Below are 26,821 nucleotides of genomic sequence, written 5' to 3'. Positions count from 1 at the left end.
TTTCAAAAGTAAAAGAAGAAACATTAAGGATAAGATCGACATGTTGGATTGTGGGAAAAGAAAGAGGTATTGGCCACTCATAGGGATTTGTCCCGGCTTACTTTATATGTGTGGTGTGTGGGGTATTACATGTACCCACGATTTGGGTGAAATAGTCGAGTCTACGAATCCGAACACCCCCGTCATAAATAAATAAAAGATGTAATTTGCATTACTTAAAGTTTTTTAGTTTTGGCATCAAGCTTCCTTTTACATACCTCATCAATTACAAAAGCTTTGGTGATATGCCATGTGGGAGGGGATTGAATTCACCGACTCCCACTACAGAACATGAACAATTGTCCTCCAAACCCTCACAACCATGGTTTCAAATCTCGGTTTGACGTCTTTTCTTATTCATGGATGAACAGAGTTATCTTGGATGAGTCATTTCAACTTAAATGAGATAAATCATTTTACTCAATTTACAATTATTTATTAAAACATATTTATGTATAAATAATTATAAACTTTCTAAAAAAATAAGTTAGAGTATAAGATCGTTAGTCACAAGATCATTTTTTAAATTTAAATAATAGATATTTAAATCATTAAATAATAATAAAAAGATAATTATTTTAATTAAAAAATATAAAATCCCAATTGACTTGGTTAAGATTTTCAAAATATCGTTGAGTCATCTCATAAGATAGTGTGAAGCTAGAGACATAGTGTACATCCGTCTGTGACTGAGACCAAGATGAGTTGGTCGGTCTCGGGCCATATTTGAACCATACTCACAAGTCACAACCACTCATTTTAAAACTTATTATGGAATTATTGGAGTGGTGTGTGATTTGTGTCTGCTGCCTTACTCATTATGGAATATGGACAGGTGAAAGGGAAGACACAATATCTCTTTCCACATTAGTTGCTTTTGGTGATTGGCATAGTTTGGTGGCTGACAAAGTTGATTTCGGTTCTACCCCGAAAATGACGGACATTTTGTGGTTCCCTTCTTGCATTCATTCATTTAATACTTACTCCTGAAAAATAGTTAGAAACATTGAATTGGAAAGCAAAAACATGATTGAATGCGATGAAAGGGACATGAAATAAGAGATAAGAAAGAAAATTTTGTTCTAATAAATTTCCAATTTTGGGCTGTTATATTACCTATGATAAAGCTTTTAGGAAGGAAAAGTAAAAAATTAAAGTATGCCACTAGATCAACGATGGAGATTAAATATATTTTTTTGCATCGTATCTTGTTCTTAAGGTTTGACTGTTGGACGACATATAATCTATAGGTTGAAGACAAGTAAAGCAAATTTAGCTTTGAACAGGGGCGGAGACCCACCCAAAACTTTGGGACACCCCTATAGTTTCAACTAATTACATGCCCCCGTTTATCTCCACTCCCTCATCTCTCTCTCCCCCTCCACCCCCCACCCCCCACCCCCCTTTCAATTTTAAGTTAATGACATTGCCTCTTGATTGGGCCTTCTTACATACTAATTGGAAATGACCTAAATATCATTTTCTTCAACTTCTAATAAAAAACCTCTGAATTTCTCTCTAAAATCATTCATCTTCAAAATCTTCAACCATACAACTAATCATAGTTTGCCCCCACTACAAGAAAATCCTGGCTCCGCCCCTGGCTTTGAAGTTAAAGACGATAGACTTTTGAGGAAAAATCAATGGTTTTGGCAATGTTTGAAGATGAGGCCATTTTAATCATTTTACATTAATCTCTTGTGGAAGACTCAATTCAAAGGGTTTGATTGTTTGAAAACACAGAACCAGGAAGGGGTTCTTCAAAATTACTATAAATTTTGTGGTTAATGGTTATATAACCTTTAACAATTATGGTGTGATTTTATAAGATAATGATGCGTAGTGATTATATTATAACCAAGAGTGTGTTTGGAAAAAAAATTTTGGCGATTGAGACAGATGTAGGGACCTTTCTACAATTTTTGTGTCCACAAGTGGATTTGGGTTGATTCAACAGATACCATATTTTTGGAGAAAATCTTTAATGGATATGATGATGGATATATGAAATTTAATGGTGGAAGCTGATCTTCCATTGAAAATGGTTGTATATGCCGGCTGAATGCCAGACATAGAAGCAAATACCTGAAACATCAGTGAGAGACCTCACATGGTATAGTACCATTATCATGGCCAATCCAGATGAGCTTTGTTTTCCAGCCACAAATTCACAAAAGACACTCAAAAGAGTTCACAAGATCATGCTATGTTCTCATCATTTTTTAATGCAAGTCATTTATATAAATTTGGCCAGTTCTAATGATTACCCTTTGTTGAATTGACATGTTCTTCGTTAATGAATCGAACATCTAAGAATGACCTTGAAAAATGACCTCCACTTTTCCTTGTACCAATATTTTATATACATTTATCCCCTCGAACTTTAAAATTTTATGAACCTTGTTGAGTTATGCCTTCTATTCCTGATTGGTGTCTTTGGACTAATGTTGTGGACAGACACGGGGTCGAGCTGGGAGTGATATATGTATATAATATTTTGTTTTTCCTGTTACAACGCCCCCGGGCCAAAATATAATGGATGGTTTATTATATGTCATTGTTAATTTTACCCCTAATAGTGTTATATATAGTATTTTGTTTTTCCTGTGCACTTAAGCAAAGAAACCCTAGTTGCCATCATTAGAGAAAAACAGGAGGTTGAGGAAGATTGTAACCTTTGTTCTTCGTTTGATTAATATAGTGAAATTGTCACTTTCGCACATAGACATAGGTCAATTCTGACTGAACCACATATCTCTTGTGTCTTATGTGATTGTTTCTATGTTCTTGTTGATTTTATACTTCAATCTGTGGTTTTGCTTTTACAAACCTCTTATTATTCCAAAATTTGGGGACTTTGTTGGTTAGCAATATTATCAAAGGTTGAAAATGATAGCTCCATTGGAGAATGTCATAGATGGTCTGAATTTGGTGAAATGGGTATTGCTGATCACTTCTAATAGGAGTGCAGAAAATTGATGGAACAAAGATTTCTACTACACCAACAAATGTAACTATAGTCTATGTTTTCATCACAATTCCCCTATTTAGAGAATAAGAAAAAGACTTGTTAGGATTTTCGAACATAAATTTTAATAAATAACATGTCATTTCATTTCTAAAAAAATTGTCCTAATAATTAATCTACAGATACAAAATTCCTAAGATGGGGTTGCTTGGCTATGCAATTAGTATGATTTCTTCAGAAGCATGAACCATCTTCTGACGTATAGTGATTCCTAAGGTTTCCTATATGGCCGCCAAGCCCTCTTCTCGATTACTTCAGAAACACTGTAGTACTTGTTGGTTGTTCAATTCTTGACTGAGAGAAGATCTTGATTGTCGAGCCATGTTTATGTAGCAAAGCAAATTCTGTTCTTGATCTTTAGATACATATCCTCTGATGAACAACATAGCATACTCCATGAAGATGGCATCGCATGGCAATGTTATAGGCCCATCACTTGGCAATCCATACTCCTCTTCGGACATTCTAAAGAGCTCTCTAAAGATGTTGCTAGTGAGATATGGCAATGGAACCACAAACCGTTGCTTATCGACACTGTAGACTACAAAATGACCCTTGTCAGCCACCAATTTGTTGGACCCATTCCCTATATCCACAACCCGATTGGCTCTTGGGGAAGAGACCTTTCTCCCAGTGGAAGCAACTTTCGGCCATTTTTTCGTCATCTCAATGAGTCTCCTGGGATTGATCATGGTTGATACTTAGAGATCGAGGTGAAGTGTTTTGGATATTAGATAGGGAAGGACAGTGTTGGATAATTGAAATGGAGGTTCGTTACTTATATATATAGTGGTACATAGTGTAAGGGGAGACAAGCCATTTAAATGTGTTGGTTTGGCTGTATTGAGGTTACATGGGATGTAGAAAACTGAGCATGTGTTGACTTGATGAGAAGGAATGCTCACCACTGGATTTTGCTTAGTATTCGGCGCATCAAGCCAAGGACCCAACCCAGCTTTGTATTGTTGGAAATCTTTACATCGAATTATTAGGTCTAGGCTGGAAAACTTTGGCATTTTTGGATCCTTTAAAATAAGTGGAGGGCTGGCATTACTCTTACGGGCCTACTGCTATGCCACACATCTCCTTGTACACCCATCTCCTTTTCTCTCTTAAACCCTAGAAGAAGAAAACCCTCGAGTTTTTACAATCCTCGAGATCTCTATTTATAAAATCGGGAGTTACTAAAAATGTATTAATCTCCCCATAAATAGAAACCCCAGAAATAGAAAAAATCCAAAAGAAAATATTACATAATTCCCTTTTTAGTAACCTTAAACATAGAAATCCCTTAAAAAAAAGAATATAAATCATTTACACAACAATATAATTCGATCACCAATTGAACAGAGATTTTTTTTAACAACAAATCTCTGTTCTAAGGAATGTGCCATGTGGCAAATAAGGGAAACTCCCTCTTAATTTCAAGTTTTAAACTCTCTTTTTTAGCTTTTAATATATTTATGACTCAACAGATCAGATTATACCCAAAATTGAAAGTACCTGCTTGCCCAGTTGGTTAATGACTTAAAGTCTACCACACTTGGTTTCAAAGCCCACCTTCACCTACTTAATTGCTAATCAGTTGCCTATATAATAAATAAATTCAGACCCAAAATCTGATTCTTTCAGATCCAATATCTTAAGGAGATAATCCAACCAAAAATTTTAAGAGATTCGTTTTGGATCAATCATGTTTCAGATGATTTGTTCCAGATCAACCCTTAGCTATATCATCCTCAATTCAATGGGCTCATGTTTTAGGTCCCCCCACCCTCAGCAACCTCACTAGGAATGGTTTAGCCATTCGTGCCTTGGCATGCACCGGACGGCTAAGGTCACAATTAGTCCCAAAACTTGTCGAGGATATTTCATTCTATATTTGAAACTCAACGTGCCATGTGCTTGACATTTGAAGTCCTCATTCTCCCAAAATGCCATGTGGCACCTTCTTTGAGGACATTGATCCAGGCCCAACCCTTTGTGATGTCGATACCATTGATTCGAGTATTTTTATGATACTCCAGATTATTGAACTATTATGAATAATTCACACATTTTAATTTAAAAAGGAATAAAATGTGATGTTTTACGACTTTTACAAATTTTTATAAGACTCGGTAGAAAAAATATGCTACTGTAACTTTTTGTATGTTGCAAAGTATAAACTTGTAAGTTGTGCCATGTAACACAAGTTGACTTTGAAGCGGCCATGCTTCAAAATTTTGGAGGAATCCACCTTTTCACAAATCGAATTTTTGCCGTATTCGGAATTGCTAAGGAGGGCAAAATCAAAGGAGACCTTTTTTGCAGTTAAGTGAGACAATTTATTTTTTACCTAAGGTTTCGTGTGAGAGTTTTATTTATTTTTATTGGTCTATGAGGCCTCTCTGGGGACTCAGAGAGTTGTAGAGGTTTGAGACCTTGTAATCGTTGTCATTGATAGTGGATTGAGCTCCCTTTCTATTCCTCCGTGGAGATAAGAAATTTGAACAACCACTTAAATCCTTGTGTTCTTTGTGTGTTTGATTTGATTAATATTTCTCGCTCTTGTTTAGCCTCCGCACAACACATTCAGATTTGGCTGTGTCCTTTATTAAATTTTTTTTTAATGGACATGTTTCAATTCTTGGTAGTATTTTTCTTTTCTTTATTTTGTCTATGAGTTTGTAAACAGGCTTATTAGTGGGTTAAAACCTGTGATGAAAAACGATGAAATCGGACGGCCTGAAATCTGCAGTCAGATTGCTCTTTTCTATCTATCCACAAAGGGCAGGGCACGCATTCATGGGTCTCCCATCTGTCAATTCTAGTTATTATTATTATTATTGTGGCTGTTGTTTCATGAGTTTCACCAATTAGTGGTTTCCATAATCCAATGGCTCAAAAACAGCAATCAGGCTGATATTATTTGTCTGATTCCCCAACGAGTGAGCTGCAAAATCGGATATATTTTTGATAAATGGTTATCCAATCTTTGATGCCTTAATGGGGGAGGAGATGGGATTAGCTTAGTTTTATATAATTGAAGGGGACACAATTAATTAATTGAAAACCTTCCTTGTGTTGGGTTGCATATATCAGATACAAAATCATGTTAAGACTTGATTGCATGTTTGGAGTTTGTGTGGTGATCAACTCATGAACTTTGATACTTTTATCGACATATTGGTACAAGAATTCACTACCAAACAAGTGAAGCTTGGAAATCTTTGTCGCCTTTTCGACACTGTAGATGAACTCATAAATCAACAACAAAAGTTAAGAGTCCTCATAAAATGACTCACCAGGTGGCGTACTCAATCGACTCCCTGATGTGGACAAGCTCGGGAACTGTAGATCAGTACACCTTGGGATACATATTTTTATGGGGAAGTACAATTGTGTATCCCAAGACTTTCAGATCTATGGTTCCCGAACTTGTCACGTCAGGGAGTCGATTGAGTATGCCACCTGGCAAGTCATGACTCTAAAATTTATCCAATTCCCCTGTTTTCTGATTTTTGTTTTTGTTTTTTTGTGTGTGGATGGGTGCTAGAGGGGGGCAATCCAAGCTGTCGTTTATTTTTCTTAGGACTTATCTAAGACTAGCCAGAACTTTATGAGGAGAATTTTGAAAACCATTGGGTTTGGGATCAAAAAGATGTTTTATTTACTTTAGGTAATTTGTGATCAAGTAGTCCTGTTTGGATCCACTTTTGATGGTGCATAGAGCCACCATTCTTTAAAATATCCATTGGGTTTTTCGATAGACCTCATTTTTCATTATTTCTTCATGCTGTGTGGAAGGCAGTAGATGCTTAGCTGTTTATAATTGCTCGGTGGGGGAACACCATTTAAGTGTATCTTCGCTTGTGTCAGATCGCATGGGTTGCAAACCCATGTGTTTGCTTGGACACAAGAGAAGGCTTTGTATGTGAGCTTGTTTGGACTTTGGATATTGTTATGTCACAGTCTACAGATATTATGTCTCTCCTTGTTGCTCTGAGATTTAATGATACATTGACTCCAATTGATTTAATTGATCATACAACATTTGAGAGCAATATGTACCTCTTGACCTCAGTCTCCTCTGAAATACTAACGGAAAAATGACCTTGTCCTAGACATGACCCCTTTGATTAATCTCCCAACAGTCCATTTCCAAACTCTTCAACCTATATGACATTATTTTTAATCTATTTGATCCAAAAAACAAAAAAAACCACCATTTTCAACTTCTCCAAAAATTATATTGTGCTTTTCATTCTGTTCAACAAAATATATTCTACTCATGAAAACAGATACAAAAAATAATAAAATTAAGTATAAAGAAAATTATATTTAGATCAAAATTGTACCTATCATGTACAGAGGTGAATCGATTAGCCAAAAAGGAAAAAAGTTACAAAGGCAAATTTAACAAGACTATGGTCATAGGACTTCTTCAGAAGCTTTGGACAAGTAATTGATTGTTGGTATGTGCTTCATGAAGTGAAGATACTTTGCACTGGGTGGTACCCATGGATGTAAGCAAAGCCTTCTCCACATTGTTAGATACATGTCTTTGAACCAACGACACAACATACTCCATGAAGATGGCATCGCATGGCAATGTGATTGGTTCATCGCTTTGTAATCCAAACTCCTCTTCAGCCATTTTGAAGAGCTCTCTAATTATGTTGTTACTGAGATAAACCAAAGGAACCACAAAACGTCTCTTATCACAAGTGTACACAACAAAATGGCCCTTATTGGCCGTCAATTTATTATGCTTTTCGGCATCTAGACCACCATTGGTTCTTGGTAACGAGATTCTTCTTCTCCTCCCAATGGAAGCCAACTTCTGCCACTTCTCAGTCATTGAGATGAGTCTCTTGGGGTTGATCATGTTCAATTGTGCTAGCTAGAAGTAATTTGAGCAAGAAATAAGAATTTTAGATTGCTGAGGAGGCTATTGTGTTGATGGAGGAAGGCCATGGGTTTAGCTTAGTTATATATAATTGCAAGGGGGGACAGTTTATTGAAGTGGGGCTTCCTTGTGTTGGGGTGCATGGAATGCAAAACCATGTGATGATTTGATTGTATCTTTAGAATTTTTTGTGGTGATCAAGTCATATAGGGTTGGTAATAGCTTGCTTTCTATGTCAAGTGATTTAACAACACATTGGGTACATGCATTTAACCGCCTACTTATAATGTTAGAAATGTTTGTGGATTATACAAAATTTTAGATTAGCTCATAAAGCAACAGTAAAACTCATCCAGTTCCCCTGGGTAATTTTTTATCATCTATTCCGTTTCTTGCTATGGTCATTTTTCTTTACTCACATTGTTCAAGAAGAAAAACTCACAGATAGGATTCTTCTAGCCATAGATAAAATTGAGGTAGGACGAGGGTCATAGTAATCTTGATGCACATGCACATACACTTCGTCTGAGTAGTCCGCTTGGTTTGAGAGACATCACGTGGGATGAGAGCCATGTGGTTACACTGAGTTACGTATGTGGACTTCATCTAATGGTCAGTTTTCCTTTTATTCATATGTAAAATTCATCCTCTTCAAAATTTTCGAATAAGTCCAACCATTCAAATTCCATCATGTATTCATGTGCCATAATTTGATTCTGACAACACATGATAAGGCTGTTAAGGAGAATTTTTTTTTTACTGTGTGCGCAGTGGGGGTTAATTTAGATGTTTGTAATTGCTAAGTGGGGAATCTCATTTAATTTATCTTTGTTCATGTTGGGTGGCATGGGTTGTGAAACCATGTGCTTTTTGGGTCAAAAGAGCTGGGTTGTATGGACTTTGGATGTCGTTAGCCCGTCTCCTCATCATGTTATGTCATAGTCCACAAGAATTGCTTGTCGGCTCATCTATTGTACAAGCATTTACAATTACAACTAAGATGAACCTGTGAATCAACAAGAAACTGAATCTTTCTTAGTTGCTATATCCATTCAGTATCTTGTCCAAGTTATACCAAAAAACATGTTGTTAGCCCATCACCTCATCAAGTCTTATGTCATAGTCGACAAGTAATGCTTGTCTCCCTTGTTGCTTAAGGATTTAACAACTCATTTGTTCAAACTAATTTAATCGTCAGCTCATCTATCGTACAAGCATTTGTGAACAATTACTACTAAGCTGAGTACAACATCAATATGTGAACCTATGTCTCTCTTATCCTAATTTTTTATTTCCAACGATGTATTATATATTCATCATTTTTAGAAGACTTAAGTCTTCCAGTACAACACGATGTTCATTTTCTTAAAAAAAAGTAAATTATTTACATTAAAAAAATCCCATTCTCCACAACGTTATGTTCAACAATAGGATGAAAATTGTAAAATTAGGTTAAAATGGATTCTATTTAAATCAAAATTGTATCCATCAATGTACAGAAGTTAATTTAACAAAGACAATGAACATATGAGTTCTTCAGCAGCCCTGTAAAAGTAATTGATTGTTGGTCTGTTCTTGATAAAGTAAAGATTCTGAGCACCGGCCAGTACCCAAGGATACCACCAACAAAGCCCTCTCTAGATCTTCAGATACACGTTTTCGAACCAATGAGATAACATACTCCATGAAGACTGCGTCGCATGGCAATGTGATGGGTCCATCACTTTGTAATCCAAACTTATCTTCGGCCATTTTGAAGAGCTCTCTAATGATTGTGTTATTGAGATAAGCCAGAGGAAACACAAAACGTCTCTTATCACAAGTGTACACAACGAAATGGCCCTTATCGGCCATAGATTTGCTACATTTTTCTGCACCATGATCGCTATTGATTCTCCATGAAGTTATTCTTCTTCTCCCAAAGGCAGCAAACTTCTGCCACTTTTTCACCATTAAGATGAGTCTCTTGGGGTTGATCATCATAATCTGTTCTGTAAGCAAGAAAGAAGAATTTGAGATAGTTTAACAGGCAATTAATTCTGTTGATGGGGGAAAGCTATGGGGTTAGCTTACTTATATACAAGGGGGAGGGAGACAGTTCATTCAAGTGGAACCAACATTTTGTGTTGGGTTGCATGGGATGAAAAACCATGTGATGAATTTATTGCATGTTTGGAGATTTTGTGGTGATCATCGATCCACCATGAAGTTTTGATAACATGGCTTTCATCTATACTTTGTTTCTTTCTATGCCATGTGATCTAACAACATGTTGGGTACAAATATCTAATTGCCAGCTTGTAAAAATGTTTGTGGGCTTAGATTCGATGAACTCGTCAAGAAACAGTAAAATTGTCCTACTTATTATTATTGTTTGGTGTGATGATTCTAACCATGTTTATAAAATTGGGATGAATCCAGACTTTTGAAAGCACGGTCGGATTGATTGGTATGAATTGATTTTGATGTCTTCTCATATAGATATCAATGCATGGTTTATCAAATCCATTTGGAATGGTTTGGGATATATGCTTTGAATTATGCGAGCTAGATAGATTGGATCCTCCAAGTAAACTTGGACTCAGCACATGGGTGTCGATCACATCTGACAAATGGGTGGTTGTATATTCAGTTCTTGGTGTAGTTGTAGCCATTAATTGTTTTCTTGGCCTACCTAATTGATCAAAGAAACTTCTCTGATGACGTGTCTTTTGAAATTTTGGTTCAAACTTAATAAGTATTATGATTGTAATTCATATTGCACATCCTAATGTGAAAGTGTGTTGGGAACCTCTAGACATGCGATGTTCATCATATAACCTCAATGCTACGCTATTTGGAGTCGTCGCCATTCTTTTTTGGAAATGGGTGGGAATAGACACTTAAAATGATTTTGAAATTGGTTTTATCATTGTAGTGACTCTCGTATATGAATAAGAGCATGATTTACCTAAGATCTAAATAGAGAGGTCTAGTTAGAGGATGGGAAAGGTGTTAGGCAACACATCATCTCCAACAAAGGTGTTACCTTTGAAACTTAACCAATCTTTTGAAAAACTTAAGAATATAAAAAATGTATGAAAATGCATGCTTAGAGGTGATGTATGCAAATTGGAGTGTCTACAGAACCATAGATGCCTTTTGCCTTGTATCTCGATAAAAAACATTTATGGTTCCTATACACTTTTACGTCAGGATTTGCGATATAAGGTACAATCTTGAGGTTACTTCAGCATTATTCATAACTATTTGGTACCAGCTCCAACAGATAGTCTATATCTATTAATATATCCAGATACAAGGGAGCGTATAAAGTGAAATCTTCTAAATTCACACAGACAGTTATTGAAGTGAGCATTTTTTATAGTTTTCTTACTAATGTATTGTGTTAAAATGTAATTTTGTATTATAATTACTAGAAGGTAGCATGTGCAAACACACATGTATCAAAAGAACTTATTTGTTATTTAAATATCGATTAAAGAATTTTTGAAGATTACATAGGAAAAAAGATATTTTTGTAATTTTAAAAATAAGCAACATAATTATACAGTCGTGAGTGGAAATTTTCTTTATTTTTTTATCAAAATGACCTTGATTATATTAAATTTAAATATAAAAGTGAGGGCATTTATGACCACTCAAATTTTGGTGTAGAATCACTTCTGCTCCACCTTCTTTCATTATAATAATAAATATTTAGAGCTACCTCCTTTAAATTTGATTTTGACAGCATCTAACCAAGAATGACTCAAACTCTGCTTTGTTCAATAAATATATTCTACACATGAAAATGGACCCATGAAATTGGAAAATTAAGTATAAAAAGTTCTATTTTAATCAAAATTGTATCAATCATGTACATGGTACAGAAGTGAATCCCTTAGCCAAAAAAACAGAGAGGAAAAAAGTCTCAATGAATTGACTATGGTCATAGGACTTCTTCAGAAGCTTTGGATAAGTAATGGATTATTGATCTGCGTTTCATGAAGTGAAGTTACCAAACACCGACTGGTGCCCACAGATGTCAACAAAGCCTTCTCCATATCATTAGATTCATGTCTTTGAACCAACGATACAACATATTCCATGAAGACTGCATCGCATGGCAATGTGATTGGTCCATCGTTTGGTAGTCCAAATTCCTCTTCAGCCATTTTAAAGAGCTCTCTAATAATGGTGTTGCTGAGAAAAACCAAGGGAATCACAAAACATCGCTCATCACAAGTGTACACGAAATGGCCCTTATTAGCCCTCGATTTGCTATACTCTTCAGCGTCTAGACCACCATAATTGGATTTCGGTAATGAGATTCTTCTTCCACGTCCAATGGAAGCCATCTTCTGCCATTTCCTAGCCATTGAGATGAGTCTCTTGGGGCTGATCATTGTCTGTTGTGGGAGCTAGAACGAATTTAAGCAAGAAAGAAGAGTTTTAAGTTGCTGAGGAGGCTGTTGTGTTGATGTGGGAAGGCCATGGGTTTAACTTAGTTATATATAATTGAAAGGGGAAACAGTTTATTAAATTGGAGCACTCCTTGTGTTGGGGTTGCATGGAATGCAAAACCATGTGATGATTTGAATGCGTGTTTGGAATCTTGTGTGGTGCTCGACTCATGTTGGGTTGGTAAGTAGTTTACTTTCTATGCCAAGTGACTTAACAACACAATGGGTACAAGCATTGAATGCCAACTAATAAAGCATAGAAATGTTTGTGGATTATACAAAGCTTTAGATTAGCTCATGAAGTAACAGTAAAAGTTATCCAATTCCCCAATTTTTTCTGATTTCTTTCACTTTCCTTTCTCTACTTGGTGTGGTGGTGGGGCAATCCAAATCCTCATTTGTCTTATTTATTTATTTATTTTAATTTCAGACTTTTCCGGAGCGTGGCAAGCAATTTACGGGCCAAATATTTAATATAATTTGGATTATATGCTATTTTTTTCTGAATCAGTTGTAGGGCCAGTTCTCTCCAAGGTCTGCATCTTGTTTCTTATCATGCCTCTCCAATCTGACCTCTAGACATCCAACGTGAGCTACAAGCCTAAATCGTTGAATCTGGTAGCTTGGTGGCATGGACATGGGGACCCCCAAAATTTATTAACCCATTTTTTGTATAATGGGAGCATTAATCGTGCATGAAAATATCCATTCACATTCACATGTGTTAATATTGTTTGATTGTGATAGTTTTGTCATGTGCAAAGTAGATATGAACACATTAAAATTAATAGAAGTCAGGACTTCAAGAAGAATTGAATGAAGGAATAAGATTCGTGGAAATGTTTGCAAATCGGGTACATGTGGGGGTTGGGGGTGGCTCCAACTATCTCTTCAAGAATTATTATCATGTTACCTTAGAAAAATATAAATTGCAAGAAAGAAAAAATTAAGAAAGCTCTCATTATTAGATTAGGCTAAAATGGAATTTGACTCATATACAAATTAAGACAAACAGGACGGGCAAAGCTCATAGTACTTGTTCTTATAGAGGCATCTGGTTCGCTTGATCTGATTGAGCGCAATTTGAGTGGTCATGGAGATGATCAGAGTCTTTTTCTCTAGATCTTCAGACACACAACTTTGAAGAAATGAGATGATGTATTCCATGAAAACTGCTTCACATGGCAATTTGATAGGTCCATTACCTGGTAGACCAAACTTCTCTCTTGACAGTCTTAAGAGTTTCCTGAAAATGTTGCTTTTGATATACTCCAAAGGAACCACAAAACGTCTCCCATCTATTGTGTACACAACAAAACAGCCCTCATCGGCTCTCAGTAACGATATTCTTCTCATATTGGTGGCTACAGCTTTGTGCCATTTTTTCATCATCGTGATGAATCTCTTGATGTTGATCATGGCTTAGTACTATATCGAGTAGAGGGAAGATTGCGAGCAAGTAAGAGCTGGTTTGGTGACACTTCCAAAGCTAGACATCCCATTTTAATGTAGCAGCTTTTCTTGTGTTAGGACCACATGTAAATTGTACAGCAAAACCATGGGCTGATCGTCATCAGTCTATAGCGAAGGTCTGGTTTTCAAATCCATGGGCTTAATTAATAAACCATTGGGCAGCATTGGAAGGGGTGGGTATGTTTGGATTTTGTTGTGGCACATGCAGGTAGGGCATTGTGAGACAGAGATATTGTGTCCCATTCTTAAGAAATTTAATAACAAGTTGGGTTCAATGAATCCTAGCTTCCCTATCCACCAATCACGCAATGAAGTTAGGTGGGTGAAGGAGAAACAAACAAGGTAGATTACATAATCTCTAATGTTGCTATTTTCAGTTGAAGACCTAGACTGAAGATTAAATGCACTCGTCCCTGGAACTAATGTACTTATGCATGGTTTATGATATATTTTCTTAGGTGATGACATGCCAGTTAACATCTATTCCTCACATTTGCCGAAGAGATAAGGCTCTCAATTGGCATATGGCATAGTAACTTTGGCTTCTCGTTCTCCAATTTGATAAAACACTTGGTTTTTTTAATTGTAGATCACTATTTTGATCCCATTGTGGACCTAGGTTCCGATAAAAATAGTCCTGAGATCGATTCATATTCTGATCTCAATTTGTTATTCATACTTTAAAAACAAGAATCATTGTGGGTTTAATTCTTGTCTAGCATTTTATAATGTATCTCATTTCTGGCTTTTATATATGTATGATAGAGATACTCCCAAGTTTTACTCTCACACATGCGGCACATGTGGATAACATTTTAGACAATCCAACCACAAGTGAATTGTCAATGTCTTGAGGGCCATCCTAACAAAATTTGAATCCATTTGACATACTTCACTAATATCTGACTTGAATTTAAAGAATAATATGTTCAGTAATTCTGGAATGTACTGATTCCTGTGAAAATCATAATCATATTGAGTAACTAAACGTACACTTCAATAGTCAAAAAATATTTTAAATATAGACCCTACAATCAATGGGATTACAAACAGAGAACAAGATCATATTTGTACGATTTACATGTTAATAGAAAAGTTGTTGTTTGATTTTGTAGAATCTAATTAATTGATAATTTCTTAGATGAATATTACACAAGCCCCAATAGGGTATTTATAGACATTACATCAACCAAGATATATGAAAACTACATAATATGAATATTCTAGAATATCCCAATTGATATATTCTAAATATCAATATATGTTCTAGAATATCCTTCATCACAACCTTTTATTTGTAATGAGATACACTAACAATGATACAGTGCATCTCATGCATCTTATTCTCTAACATCCTCTCGCAATTGCATGGTTATTTGAAAAAGGAATATGCAATTGATTTTGTTGAATAATTGCTTGATCTCATTAATGAATATGTTCATTGATTGTCAAAGTGTCAATTGTGTTTGTTAATGGTCACCGTCTGTCTATGAAGTCCATCACTGTTGCATCCCGTTCTTTTTGAGTCTGTCGAAGCCGGTGGTTTATTAGACTAGATCTGTCATGATCTCTCCCAGAAACATAAAAAGTAGGATTGTGCCATTTGAAGAGATTTTAGATAGGAAAAAAAAATGAAACCGTGTAACATGAATGTGTGAAATTGAGAGATTTATAGAAATATAAAAGGAGTTGTGATTTTTATTGGAAAAACAAAAAACCTAAAATAATAGCAAAGAATAAAATAAAAGATATCTAGGTTCGGAACATAGAGAAAGATGATATTTTTATTGAAAAAAAAAATACTAATAACGTAAACAAAATGATTAAGGTTCGGAGATGGCGATGGCACCATTGCCGAAGAACAGTGCACCAAAATCAATGTGCTCAATAGAGCTTGAGCTCTGATACTATGTAAAATCTAATTAATTGATAATTTCTTGGATGAATATTACAAAAGCCTCAATAAGGTATTTATAGACAGTACATCAACCAAGATATGGGAAAACTACCTAATATAAATATTCTAGAATATCCCAATTGATATATTCTAGATATCAATATATATTTTAGAATATCCTTCATCACAACCTTCTATTTGTGATAAAATACACTAACAATGATACAGTGTATCGCATGCATCTTAATACAGTGCATCTTATTCTCTAACAGATTAGTATGAGGGTTCACCATGTGAAAACTAGAAAATTCGACATAAAAATTTGACTTGATCGGTTGTAAAGCTTGCAATAGAGATGCAGAGATTAAGATGTGAATTAAGACTTTGGGCAAGTCGAATTCGTTCCACAGGAACAATGAAGATTCAAAGATTCATTCGGTTAGAAGTCCAAAACAGATTTTTCTTAAAAACAAAACAGATTTGTTGCATAAATGAAATGGAAATTAACTTGCAATTTGAAATAAAAACAGAAAGTAGAGATTGAAGATATAAGAAAGGAGGTTTAGAGAAATCAAATCAGCTTTTGCAAACTATCCATAATGCAGATCAATTCCAAGAATAACTCAATCCATGTAGCAAGTCATTGCTCATGGATCGGAAGGTGGAGCGGTTTAATTATTAAAGGTAACCAAGAGATATTCATGAAAATTCAGATTTAATTGAGATTGCCTAGCTTATATTCAGATTCTTCACAAAGCATAGCCGTTCTTGAACTTATCTAAGTAATGGCTATCAAAATTTGAATCAGAAATATAAGTAGATCATCTAATCAAAGTAGAATTTCTAGAATAGTAAACATGTAAGCAAAATAAGGAATTAAAACTACATTAGAAGGATAAACTTGCTTCGGCATCATTGATCTCTCTAAAGAGGATCTAGCCGATCATCGCAAGGATCATATTGCAACAATACTAAAAGCAAGAAGATAGATGGAAAGAAAATATAAAAGAGAAATGCAACTTGATTCCTTTCTTGATAATCTCTCAAAAGAGTTACAATAGGGCCAATGGCTTACTCTTGATGTTCTCACTACACTCAAGATCTCACCAAAAGAAAAATTACAGAGAATTAAAGAGAAGAAATAAAAAATTGGAGAAGAAGAGAGCAAGGAGAGGGACCCTTCTCTAAAATCAACCCTTCAATTTATAACATTTGTATTCGGGTAATCGGGTCAACTTTTCGGATGATTTGCTTCGAACTACCCATTCAGTTACAACCACCGAAGAAATTGGAAGCTTCTGTGAAAATCTCGAGGACAAATTCCTCGAGATGACCGCGGCGCGGTCATGTCTAGCCGCGGCGCGGTGACGTGGCGCCCAAATCGACCGAGATTTTTCTGGAAACTTCCTTTCGACTCGTGTATTGTAACCGTAATTGTTTCGCGATTTGTTGGCTTCCACGTGCGCTACAATTAACACTAATATATCATTAGCTTTATTAATTTGGATAAATAAAATAATTTTGCAATTATTTAAAGGAACTAACATTTATGCAATGGTAATCTTAATGCAATTACGGTCCCAAAATCGAATAATTGGGACCTTATCAGGCCAAGACCCACGAATTTTAGAAATTGTATTTTGACGGTCTAGGATCGTCGAAATTCTTGATGTTCCCAAATTTAATGGCTTTAAGCTACCGAATTCCTCTCATCCTTCATTAATTTAACAGTTTCGGCCCGTCGAAAAAAAATATTTGACAATGAAAAATTCGACGCCAATTCAACCTCTTAGTCCGTCAAATCTTATGAAATTTGATGGCCCAAGGCCGTCAAATTTGGGCTTTTTCCACATTGTGGTTTTTCAGTTTTTTTTGTTTTGTTTTGTTGAGGAAGTGAGATTTGAATTATTTAATCTTAGTTTCATCACAATGGTGAGAGGACATCATCATCATCGCCCGTGAACATAAACAATCTTATCAAACCATGTAAATTCTGTGTTGTGCTCTGCTCCCTTTACTTCTAATTTGCTTTTTTTTTTTTTTGGAATGATTTCCTCTGCATTTGAACCAATTGTTCTACAGTTAAGAAATTTGGAAAAATCAACTTGAAACTCAGCTGAGGTGACTTGGCTTGATCGACTATTCAGTTTGACCATACTTTCAACTAACTAGAATACATGTTTTGTGATTTTAAACACTGATTATAATAGTTTACTCCCATGAAATTATACAAGGCAAGGTTTACGAAAAGTGTCCATATTAAAGAAAATGGTTTCATCGACATGGATGACAAGTGTACGTACCGGTACCACTAATGTATTTTCATAGAGGAAGTACATTAACTAAAATATAAAAAAGTAAGGTTAATTAAAAAGTTCTTAAATATCAAAAAATTTGTATGATAAATGTGAACTATCATATCGAAAATTAAATATAGAACATTTGTATATTGAGTCAAAATTGAATGGTTGTACAAATGTATATTGTATGTGACTTCTTTAGAAACCATGTAAAAGTATTTTATTTCTCTCTCCTAGAGCTAAAGATGAAGATGAACAGCTTCGACCATTGGTCAAAGAGATGACCAATGCCTTCTCCAAATCGTTAGATACATGTCCTTGAATAAGTGATATGACATACTCCATGAAGACAGCATCACATGGAAGTGTAATTCGCCCGTTGCCTGGCAATCCAAACTCCTCTTCAGACAATCTAAATAGTTGTATAAAAATATCTTTGTTGAGATATTTCAATGGTACCATAAAACGTTTTTTATCGGTGGTGTACACTACAAAATGTCCCTTATTGGCTACCAACTCATTGCATCCATCGTTCCTCGGTACCGATATTCTTTTCCTTCCTATGGCAGCTGCCTTCCGCCACTTCCTTGCCATCTCAATGAGCCTCCTTGGTTTAATCATGGCTAAGTATCTGAGATTGAGGGAAGGCTTTTAGCAACAAAGAAGAAGGTGCTTGTGTTGGGGAGGAAGCAAAGGAAGTAGTGGTTTATATATTTGCAAGGATAGACAACATCACTTGGTGTTGTTATCCTCATGTTGGGCTCCATTGGATGCAAAACCATGTGTAGATTGGACTAGAGAGAGGGTTAGGCAGGTGGGCATGTTTGTTTTTTGTTAAGCAATCACCTCATCAGAGTAGGGCACATCAAGCAAGTTGGATTATATTAATTGAAAAAAGTTTTCACAATGATGAATTCAACAGGGATAAACTCTTAAATTTCGGAGACGCAACTCCTCATCCCACAAATTATTTTTTGACGGACCAAGGAAAATGATCTGCCCCAGATACTAAAATTCTAAGCAATTCCCTTTAAGAAGAAAAAAAAATCTTAATGTATTTCCTCCCAAGGGTAAAAAAGTGATCAATAAAAAAACAGAGAGCTCAATGTATGAGATTTGAATAACGTGAATTTTGATGGAGATGCTAGAGATCATCCTGCTCATCGAAAAGTTCTCAAAGCTTGGAGGTAGCGAGTTTAATGAGATTCTTTCTGAGAATCTTGCCTGATGAGCTTTTGGGGATAGAATCAACAAAAGTGACTCGTCGGATTTTCTTGTATGGAGCCACCTGTACATGTGTAGTATGAATGTGTTGAGATAGTAATTACAAATTAGCAAAAATCAGTAGAATTTGTTAGTCTTTTGTCCCAGTTCAGTTTCTGTAGAATTTGAAATTACCTGACTTGCTATGAAGTCCATGACTGTGTTCTCCGACAAATCGCTTACCTCTTTTCTCACCACGTATGCCATGGGAAACTGTCCGACCTCTTTATCCGGAAATCTGTAGAACAGGAAATTAGGCTTGCATATCTCATCAATATTTTATTTTATTGCTTTTAGACATCTCTACATTAAAATTTCAAGCTAACCACTTCAATTTCTTGACTACCAAATTTTTTAAGGAAAAAAATAATATAAAATAAAAACTGTATTGTATAATGAATTTGTCTAATACAACAACAACAAGCAAAGCCTAATCACAAAGATTTTGGGTCAGTTAAATGAATCTTGTTCCTCCACTCCATATTGTCCGTCACCAAGTCTTCCATTATTTCTTCTTACCAAGGTTGTTATCGGCCTTCATTGAACATATTCAAATCATCTGAATCGACTTTCTATAAGAGCTACTCCAACATTTTTTTTTTTTTTTGTTTAACGTGTTCGTTTCTAACTTTTATCTTTCCGTCTTTTCACTGATATCTCAACATCATCTCTACTACTCTAAATTTATTAGCACGATACTCCTTGACCACCCAAAAAAGATGTAAAAAGCAAATGCTTACGGTATGACTGCAGCATCGGCAATTTGTGGATGAGTAAGCAACACTGCCTCTAATTCTGCTGGAGGGACCTACCCAACCAAGAGATACAATTCCAATTATTAGACAAATTCTATGAATATTTACAATCATCAAGAAAAGAATCAAAATGAGTTCACATCTAGAACCAATGGGCTGACTACAAGGCCATATGATCATTAAACCATTTCAACTAAAATAAATAATTAAGTAAATCAATTAAACTTTGGGGCACCTGATAAGCCTTGTATTTGATGAGATCCTTCAACCTATCAATCACGAACAGGTATCCGTCATCATCAATGTAGCAGAGATCACCAGTTTTTAACCATCCTTCCGAATCTAAAGTTGATGCAGTGGCTTCAGGATTGTTCAAATAACCTACAAAGTCATCACCATTCCTAGGTTTGAATTGTGGGTATGTCACTTACCAATTAAGATCGGACTACCAATCTTTTAGTGCCACATCGATTCATACTTGCTTGGCTCACGAGTAGAGAAAAGTCAATCCTGTACTTCACAGGATTCTGGATGACCAATCACATGAAGACTACCTAGATTAATGTAATCTGGGGATCCCCTCACTTACTACACTTGGGCCAATCCATAGTTGTAAAACTCGTTTTGACTTCTCGTCTCATTCATGTGTCTCTTCTTGTCCATGAATGAGAGTTGTCTCCGATGAGATATCCAATTTATTTGAGTCATCTCGGATAAGATTTTTAAAAAATGCCTTAGATTTGAAATGGCTTATCAACTCGTCTCAGTGTTGGACGTATGATACTGAGACAACTCGGATGAGTCGTCTCGATCTCGGACCAGATACAAAACCATGGGTCAATCTGGGATTCTATGAAACTCCCGATTGACCTATTAATAGTTATACAATTCCACAAATGGCAAACCCATGAGTAGCTTGGGAATTAGAGAACTCTTATTTAATTTAACGTGTCTCTAGCTCTCAAGGAGCATATCAAATCAAACACTAAAAAATGAGAGTTCAAAGCCTGAAAAGAGTTCATTTTGATGGATTGACCATTCCAAACCTGGTTTACTTGGATGAATTTTCATAAACTCGATTGAGATTTCTAATAGTATTGAACTATATAGTCATCTCAGATATTGAATCATGAATCAATAATTGATAGATTCACATTGACTAGCTTGCACAAAGCATATGATTTTCTCTCAATTTTTCAGCCTTCTTCTCTTTGGTCAACTCCTGGGAACAGAGGATTTTTCCTCTTTGTTTTAAGAGAACTTCTATTAATACACCAACTTTTACTTATAACACATCAATCTAATATTGACATCAAAAGGATTGGTGTGCTATTAGTTTAATTATGATTTTTATGCTAGACGATGCGAACTGTTTTGAATTTTTTGTGCTAAGCTGATACACCAATGGCATGCTGCTACGTGTATTAAAAAATTATAACAAAAAAACAACAGTGATTGATGAACGGAGAGAGATCTTTTGGACAAAATTTATGAGTGGTTTAACTGTTTAAGTGCTTGGATGTTACTTGTTTTTTTTAATACAAATGGCAGCATGCCATTGGTTCATCAGCTTAGAACATAAAATCTAAAGAGTCTGAATCATATGCACACAGAGTGGACGATTGAAACCCTCCTCCCACACCTCACCACATGCCACGTAAGGTATGAGTTACAATCTCAGGTCACTTCAGCATTATTCAAATTTAAAACAGAAAAACCTCTATAATGTGTGGAAGACCCACGTACTTATACTTTACCAAATTTAAATGAGTTGTGTTGGAGTGATTGCAAAATTCATTGTGCTTCAGACTGCATTGATGTGGAGGTTTGCACATAATCATAGATGATTTTCATCAAGATACCCGTGAAAAGCATCTATGGTTATGTGTGCACCTCAATGCAAGCTTAGTGTGTACATGGTGAATTGTGCAATCATTTTAGCATTTTCCAACTTTAAGTAATTTGGATGTCTTTATTTTCTAAAAGACTAATGATAAAATGGCACGTTAACACATACACGGTTGACGTGGCAAGTGCACAAAATCGTAGATTTTTTTTCTTGTGTATCCTAAAGAAAAAGATATATGATTTTATGCACTTGTCATGTCAACTGCATCGAGACTGTGTATAGATAATATGATCATTTTATCATAACTTTTTCTCAAGAGAGTCGTTATCCAGTATGGTGTCCTGTTTTATACATAGGAACAGTGTCTAAGTGACCATTTTGATTGGAGAATAGATAACTTGGGCTGCATGCACGGCTTAGTTCGAAGCCCAAGGTGTCTTGAACTCCAATTAAAAATTGCCACATAAACACTGTTCTTATTTTATAGGAACATGATACCGAATTAGATCCTGATGAGTCTTCTCAATAATGCTAAAACTACTCGTAGACGTTTCATCGTGATATGAGTTATTCAGTTGAGGAAAGTTGATGGTTATCTGCACACACAGTGTTACTTCCCACCATCATTTCGAGTCATTGTAGCAACGCTCTTGTTTTGTTTACCTTTCATGACGTATGGGCCATGGAGCCAAAGCTCACCCACGTGATTCACCCCCAACGCATTTCCATTTCCATTATTTGGATCAACAATCTTGGCTTCAAAAGAGGCGGCTAGCAACCCAGCTGAACCGTACCGTATGCCATCCTCTACTGGATCGTTAAGCGCACCCACTCCACTTGTCTCTGTCAACCCATATCCTTGAAGTATTTTAACGTTAGGATACAGCGCCAAGAACTCATCGCTTACTTCCTTACTCAATGGAGCCCCACCCGATACTATCCATTTCAACGACCCCAAATTGTATCTCGAGGAGGATCGAATCCTAGCAGCATTATTGATCAGTCCTATGAGTACAGGTGGCACGATAGTCAGGTACATCGCGCTATACTTGGAGACAGCAGAAAGCATTTCGTCCAAGTCGAATTTCGATAGCATCACCACCGTCGATCCAGATGCTAACAATCCAACCGCAAACCACCCGAAACCGTACACGTGGAACATGGGAACGGTGCATATGAGAGTCTGTTTTCCGCTTAATAACCGTATCTGAGTTACGACGTGTTGAACCATCGCTATAAGGTTCCTATGCGACAACGCTACTCCTTTGCTCTCACCTGTGGTCCCCGACGAGTACAGAAGACTCGCTGTGTCATCTTGGTTAACTCTGTGTTTCACTAGGTTCTGACTCGGCTCCTTCTTCATCATCTCATCTAGTGTAGAAACAATTCTTGCGTTGCTATCTGAATTATCTTTTTCTCCAATAAGAACGATGGGGAGATCATTAAAATCGGTGAGTTTGGGGAGGAGAGATTGAGTCGTAAAGGCGAGAATCGGTTTGGAATCGGAGATTTGGACACCGATTTCACGAGCAGTGTTGACCGGATTGGTGGTGGTAATTATGGCGCCAAGAGACATGACTGAAAGACATATAATTGGGAAAAATATGGAGTTTGGAGAGAGAATGAGGACCACATGACCTTTGCGGATGCCAAGATTGGAGAGACCAGAGGCGACTGAATCAACCAATCTCCAGAGTTGTGTGTAGGTGAGGTGGTGACCAGTGGAAGAGTCGATAAAGGCGATGTTACCGTGGTGGGGCTGGGAGGAGATGAAGGTGATGATGTCGAGAGATTCATTGGAGGGGAGAAGCAATGGTTGTCTCTTGCTGTAGAAGACGGAGTTAATGTTGCAGAAACCACTCTTGTGGTCTATCGAAATGCTGCTATCTTGCGCCATATGAGAATGGCCTCTCTAGTGATCTCCTCCACTTACTCTCTTGGGATCCCTGGAAATCAATTTCAGACATAGAGATCACAATCACATAGGTGTAAGAGCCACCATGCAAAGTAGGATTCCCATCGACATAAAGCAACATGCGTCCCACCAATATCTCTTCGAATCCTATAAACTGTAAAATCTCAGAGAAAATAGTGTAGGAATTTATTCCACGCCACTCATAGTGAAAGTTTGATGTAAAATTTTCTTTGCTCACAGACCAACACCGCTTCAACACGCGGCAGTCATGAGGGAATTTCTCTCCGAACTGCACATCCACTTCCCATAAATCTTTATTTTTAGATTTGAAATCTTAAAAAGTATCGTAGGATCCACATGGATTATCATATAGGCAATCCAACACCACAATTAGGAGTGTCAAAGATAGCGTAAAATTCGAATCTGATTCAAATTCAAATTCGAAAAATCAAATATTATCCAAAAATTTCATATATCAAATTCAAATTTGGATAATTTTATATATTCGAATCCTTATCGGTTACAGATTGGGATATTAACATTTCGAATCTAATAATATTTTATTCGAAATAATTTATAATATATATTATTTTATTTAATTTATTTATTATACAAATAAAATAATATAAATAGTATAATATATAATAATTTTCTTTAATAGTGAAAAATCAGTTGGATAAAAAAATTTATGTTTTTTTATATATAAATTATTTGAATTCTAATAGAGTTTTAGAACATCTGTCGGATTCGAATTTGGATATTAGATAAAAATTTCGAATTCAGATTCAGGTATTACTATATTCGAACCGATAAGCATCCGTTGCCAATCCTATCGCATTAGTGTGAGAGCCAATATGTAAAGATGAGATTCCCATGACTATAAAACATGTGTCCCGCTAATATCTCTTTGAATCCTATAAACTGTAAAATCTTAAAGAAAATAAGTGGAGGAATTTATTCCACCCCCATACATAATGAAAGTTTGATGTGAAATTTTATTTGCTCAGAGACTAACACCGTTTTGGCATGTGACGATCACGAGGTAAGTACTAAGAAGGAAATGCCTACACATCCATTGCCCATAAAATTTTATTTTTTAAATTTAAAACCTTAAAAAGTATTGTGGGATCCATATGGATTATCATATTGACAATTCAATACCATAACCTTCTAAATTTCAAAAAAAATCTTCTTGGTAAAAAGAAAATAAAAATAAAAAAATTTCAAACTTATCAATGGGGTTGAAAATGGACAGCACCCAAATTTAAAATTAAAATACAACAATAAAAAATATCTTTTTTATTATTATTGTTTGTTGTGAAATTCTTAGAATTTATCCTCTACGGCAATTTGTATCGGATCCTTTAAGGAAATTTCGTTTCTTTACAGGGCAGGTGAAAGAGAAATTCTCTTATTATTACTTACGCCATCAGCGTCACAAGTCAAAACGGTTGTGGTCTCTGGGCAAACTGTGCTGGCAGCCAAACAATCACTCATATCAGTTATACCCGATCACTTTTCCACGTGGGGGACACGTAGAGATGCGGAATGATTTTTTGCTCACAAGTGCAGTAAGTAAATTTTCTCACAGCCCAACAGTAGTTTGACATGTGGCATGAATACATGGAGATAAAGTTTCTCTCTTGCCCACACATCCCCTGCCTACAGATTTATTTTTAAGACTTCAACTCTTAAAAAGGGATTGTTGGTCCACATTGATTATCACATTCACAATCCAACAATCCAGTCTTCTGGATTTCATTAAAATATTCACATTCAAAATTTTAAAATATTAAGAAAAAAATATTTTTCAAGCTTGATCCAAGGTGCAGCCGGGCACCAACATTTAAAAATAAAATACAACAGTGAAAAATGATTATAAAATATAACAGTAATAAATTAATCACATCAATTTGAATTTTATAAGATGGATCCCTACTCTAAAATTTGTTGAGTAACAAAATTGATTAAGTAAGGTTTGGTGGGTGACAAACTTCATAAGGTAAGGTTCCTTTGGAGTTGTCAGAGCTCCAACTGAGATTTCTTAATAAAAATGCAATAATTAGGTTTGCTAGGTAAATCTCTCCCTTTTTTTCCCCTCAAAGTCAATTGTCTTCAAACTCTTCTCCCTCTAATGGTAAATTTATTATTTAAATCATCGAGCTATAAAAAAAAAAAAAAAAAAAAAAAAAAAAAGAGTTTATAGAAACAGAGATGATTGTATGATTTATTGGAGAAAAAAAGCAATGCAGAAATAAAGAAAGTACTTAACGACAATGGCGCCACTGTCAAAGAATGCGTGGAAAGATTGTACTCAGTAGAGCTTGGGATCTAATACGATATTGAAGAAATAATTTATATTCTATTTGTTGATCATTACATGAGCCCCAATAGGGATTTTATAGAGAATTACATCATCCTAAAATTTAGAAAGAAAGCTTAATTATTAGGAAAAATCTAAATGCCAAATTAATTAATATTTACTATCTAGATAATCCTAAATATTCTCATAGACCATGGAATCAAGTTCATTTTTTCTATTTTAATAACAATATAATATACAACAAAAGAGATTCAGTATATCTCAATTACAGGTTTTCAATATCCCTCTTTTATATCTACTACCACCTATAAGGGTGCTTCAGTTTCTTTATTGTTCCCTCTCTCCCATGCCTTCAATTAGATGTGGTTTTGTAAGGATTGGACTTTTGAGTTTTTCTTAGGGCCATTGGTTGAAATTTTAGATCTTGTGAAGGCTGAGTAACATTAATCTTGTAAACTAAGTAAATTTTTGTGTCTATCAAGATTTACCACAAAATATAAACCGTTAGAAAGACCTCTTACTTGCTTTGATATACAATTGTCTTACTTGCAGTTTGAACAAATCATTATAAGGTCTAGTTTCATTCTTTAACATTTTAATTCTTTTCTGTTAACCGTTTGGGGAATTCTTCTCTTAATACTAT

General features: G+C 35.6%; 2 protein-coding genes and 5 pseudogenes across 3 annotated transcripts; all 7 read right to left on the bottom strand.

Annotated features, from left to right (window-relative positions):
* Nucleotides 1-3,321: 3,321 nt before the first annotated feature.
* On the bottom strand, nt 3,322-3,732 carry LOC147408619 (auxin-responsive protein SAUR68 pseudogene; annotated as a pseudogene).
* A 3,761-nt stretch (nt 3,733-7,493) lies between these two features.
* LOC147408618 (auxin-responsive protein SAUR67 pseudogene) lies at nt 7,494-7,910 on the bottom strand (annotated as a pseudogene).
* Nucleotides 7,911-9,340: 1,430 nt separating this feature from the next.
* Nucleotides 9,341-10,048, bottom strand: LOC147408617 (auxin-responsive protein SAUR67-like). The gene has a single exon (XM_086458870.1). The coding sequence runs from the start codon at nt 9,939-9,941 to the stop codon at nt 9,495-9,497; it is 447 nt and encodes a 148-aa protein (XP_086314996.1). The 5' UTR covers nt 9,942-10,048; the 3' UTR covers nt 9,341-9,494.
* A 1,854-nt stretch (nt 10,049-11,902) lies between these two features.
* Nucleotides 11,903-12,319, bottom strand: LOC147408616 (auxin-responsive protein SAUR67 pseudogene; annotated as a pseudogene).
* Nucleotides 12,320-13,405: 1,086 nt separating this feature from the next.
* Nucleotides 13,406-13,822, bottom strand: LOC147408615 (auxin-responsive protein SAUR68 pseudogene; annotated as a pseudogene).
* Nucleotides 13,823-18,271: 4,449 nt separating this feature from the next.
* LOC147408614 (auxin-responsive protein SAUR64 pseudogene) lies at nt 18,272-18,694 on the bottom strand (annotated as a pseudogene).
* A 1-nt stretch (nt 18,695) lies between these two features.
* On the bottom strand, nt 18,696-24,152 carry LOC147408613 (putative CoA ligase CCL5). Of its 2 annotated transcripts, none has more exons than XM_086420012.1 (5): nt 22,604-24,152; nt 20,327-20,472; nt 20,077-20,144; nt 19,520-19,574; nt 18,696-19,361 (listed from the first exon to the last, which is right to left on the bottom strand). In XM_086420012.1, the coding sequence occupies exons 1-5, from the start codon at nt 23,835-23,837 to the stop codon at nt 19,248-19,250; spliced, it is 1,617 nt and encodes a 538-aa protein (XP_086276138.1). In that variant the 5' UTR covers nt 23,838-24,152; the 3' UTR covers nt 18,696-19,247. The 2 variants fall into 2 exon arrangements, with proteins under 2 accessions (XP_086276138.1, XP_086276130.1); XM_086420004.1 differs by having other exon boundaries at nt 19,472-19,574; nt 22,604-24,141.
* Nucleotides 24,153-26,821: the final 2,669 nt, after the last annotated feature.

This window comes from Akebia trifoliata, chromosome 2, assembly GCF_017979445.1.
Source record: "Akebia trifoliata isolate Shusen 1 chromosome 2, ASM1797944v1, whole genome shotgun sequence".
Lineage (NCBI taxonomy): Eukaryota > Viridiplantae > Streptophyta > Magnoliopsida > Ranunculales > Lardizabalaceae > Akebia > Akebia trifoliata.
This window is presented reverse-complemented; position numbering and strand designations above follow the sequence as displayed.

Excerpts from the sequence above, each read along its gene's own strand:
- LOC147408617 (XM_086458870.1), bottom strand. The coding sequence starts at position 9,941 with ATGATGATCAACCCCAAGAGACTCATCTTAATGGTGAAAAAGTGGCAG.
- LOC147408613 (XM_086420004.1), bottom strand. The coding sequence starts at position 23,837 with ATGGCGCAAGATAGCAGCATTTCGATAGACCACAAGAGTGGTTTCTGC. Across the intron at positions 20,145-20,326 it reads TCAAATACAAGGCTTATCAG|GTCCCTCCAGCAGAATTAGA; the intron begins GTGCCCCAAAGT and ends TTGGTTGGGTAG. Across the intron at positions 19,362-19,471 it reads TGGACTTCATAGCAAGTCAG|GTGGCTCCATACAAGAAAAT; the intron begins GTAATTTCAAAT and ends ACACATGTACAG.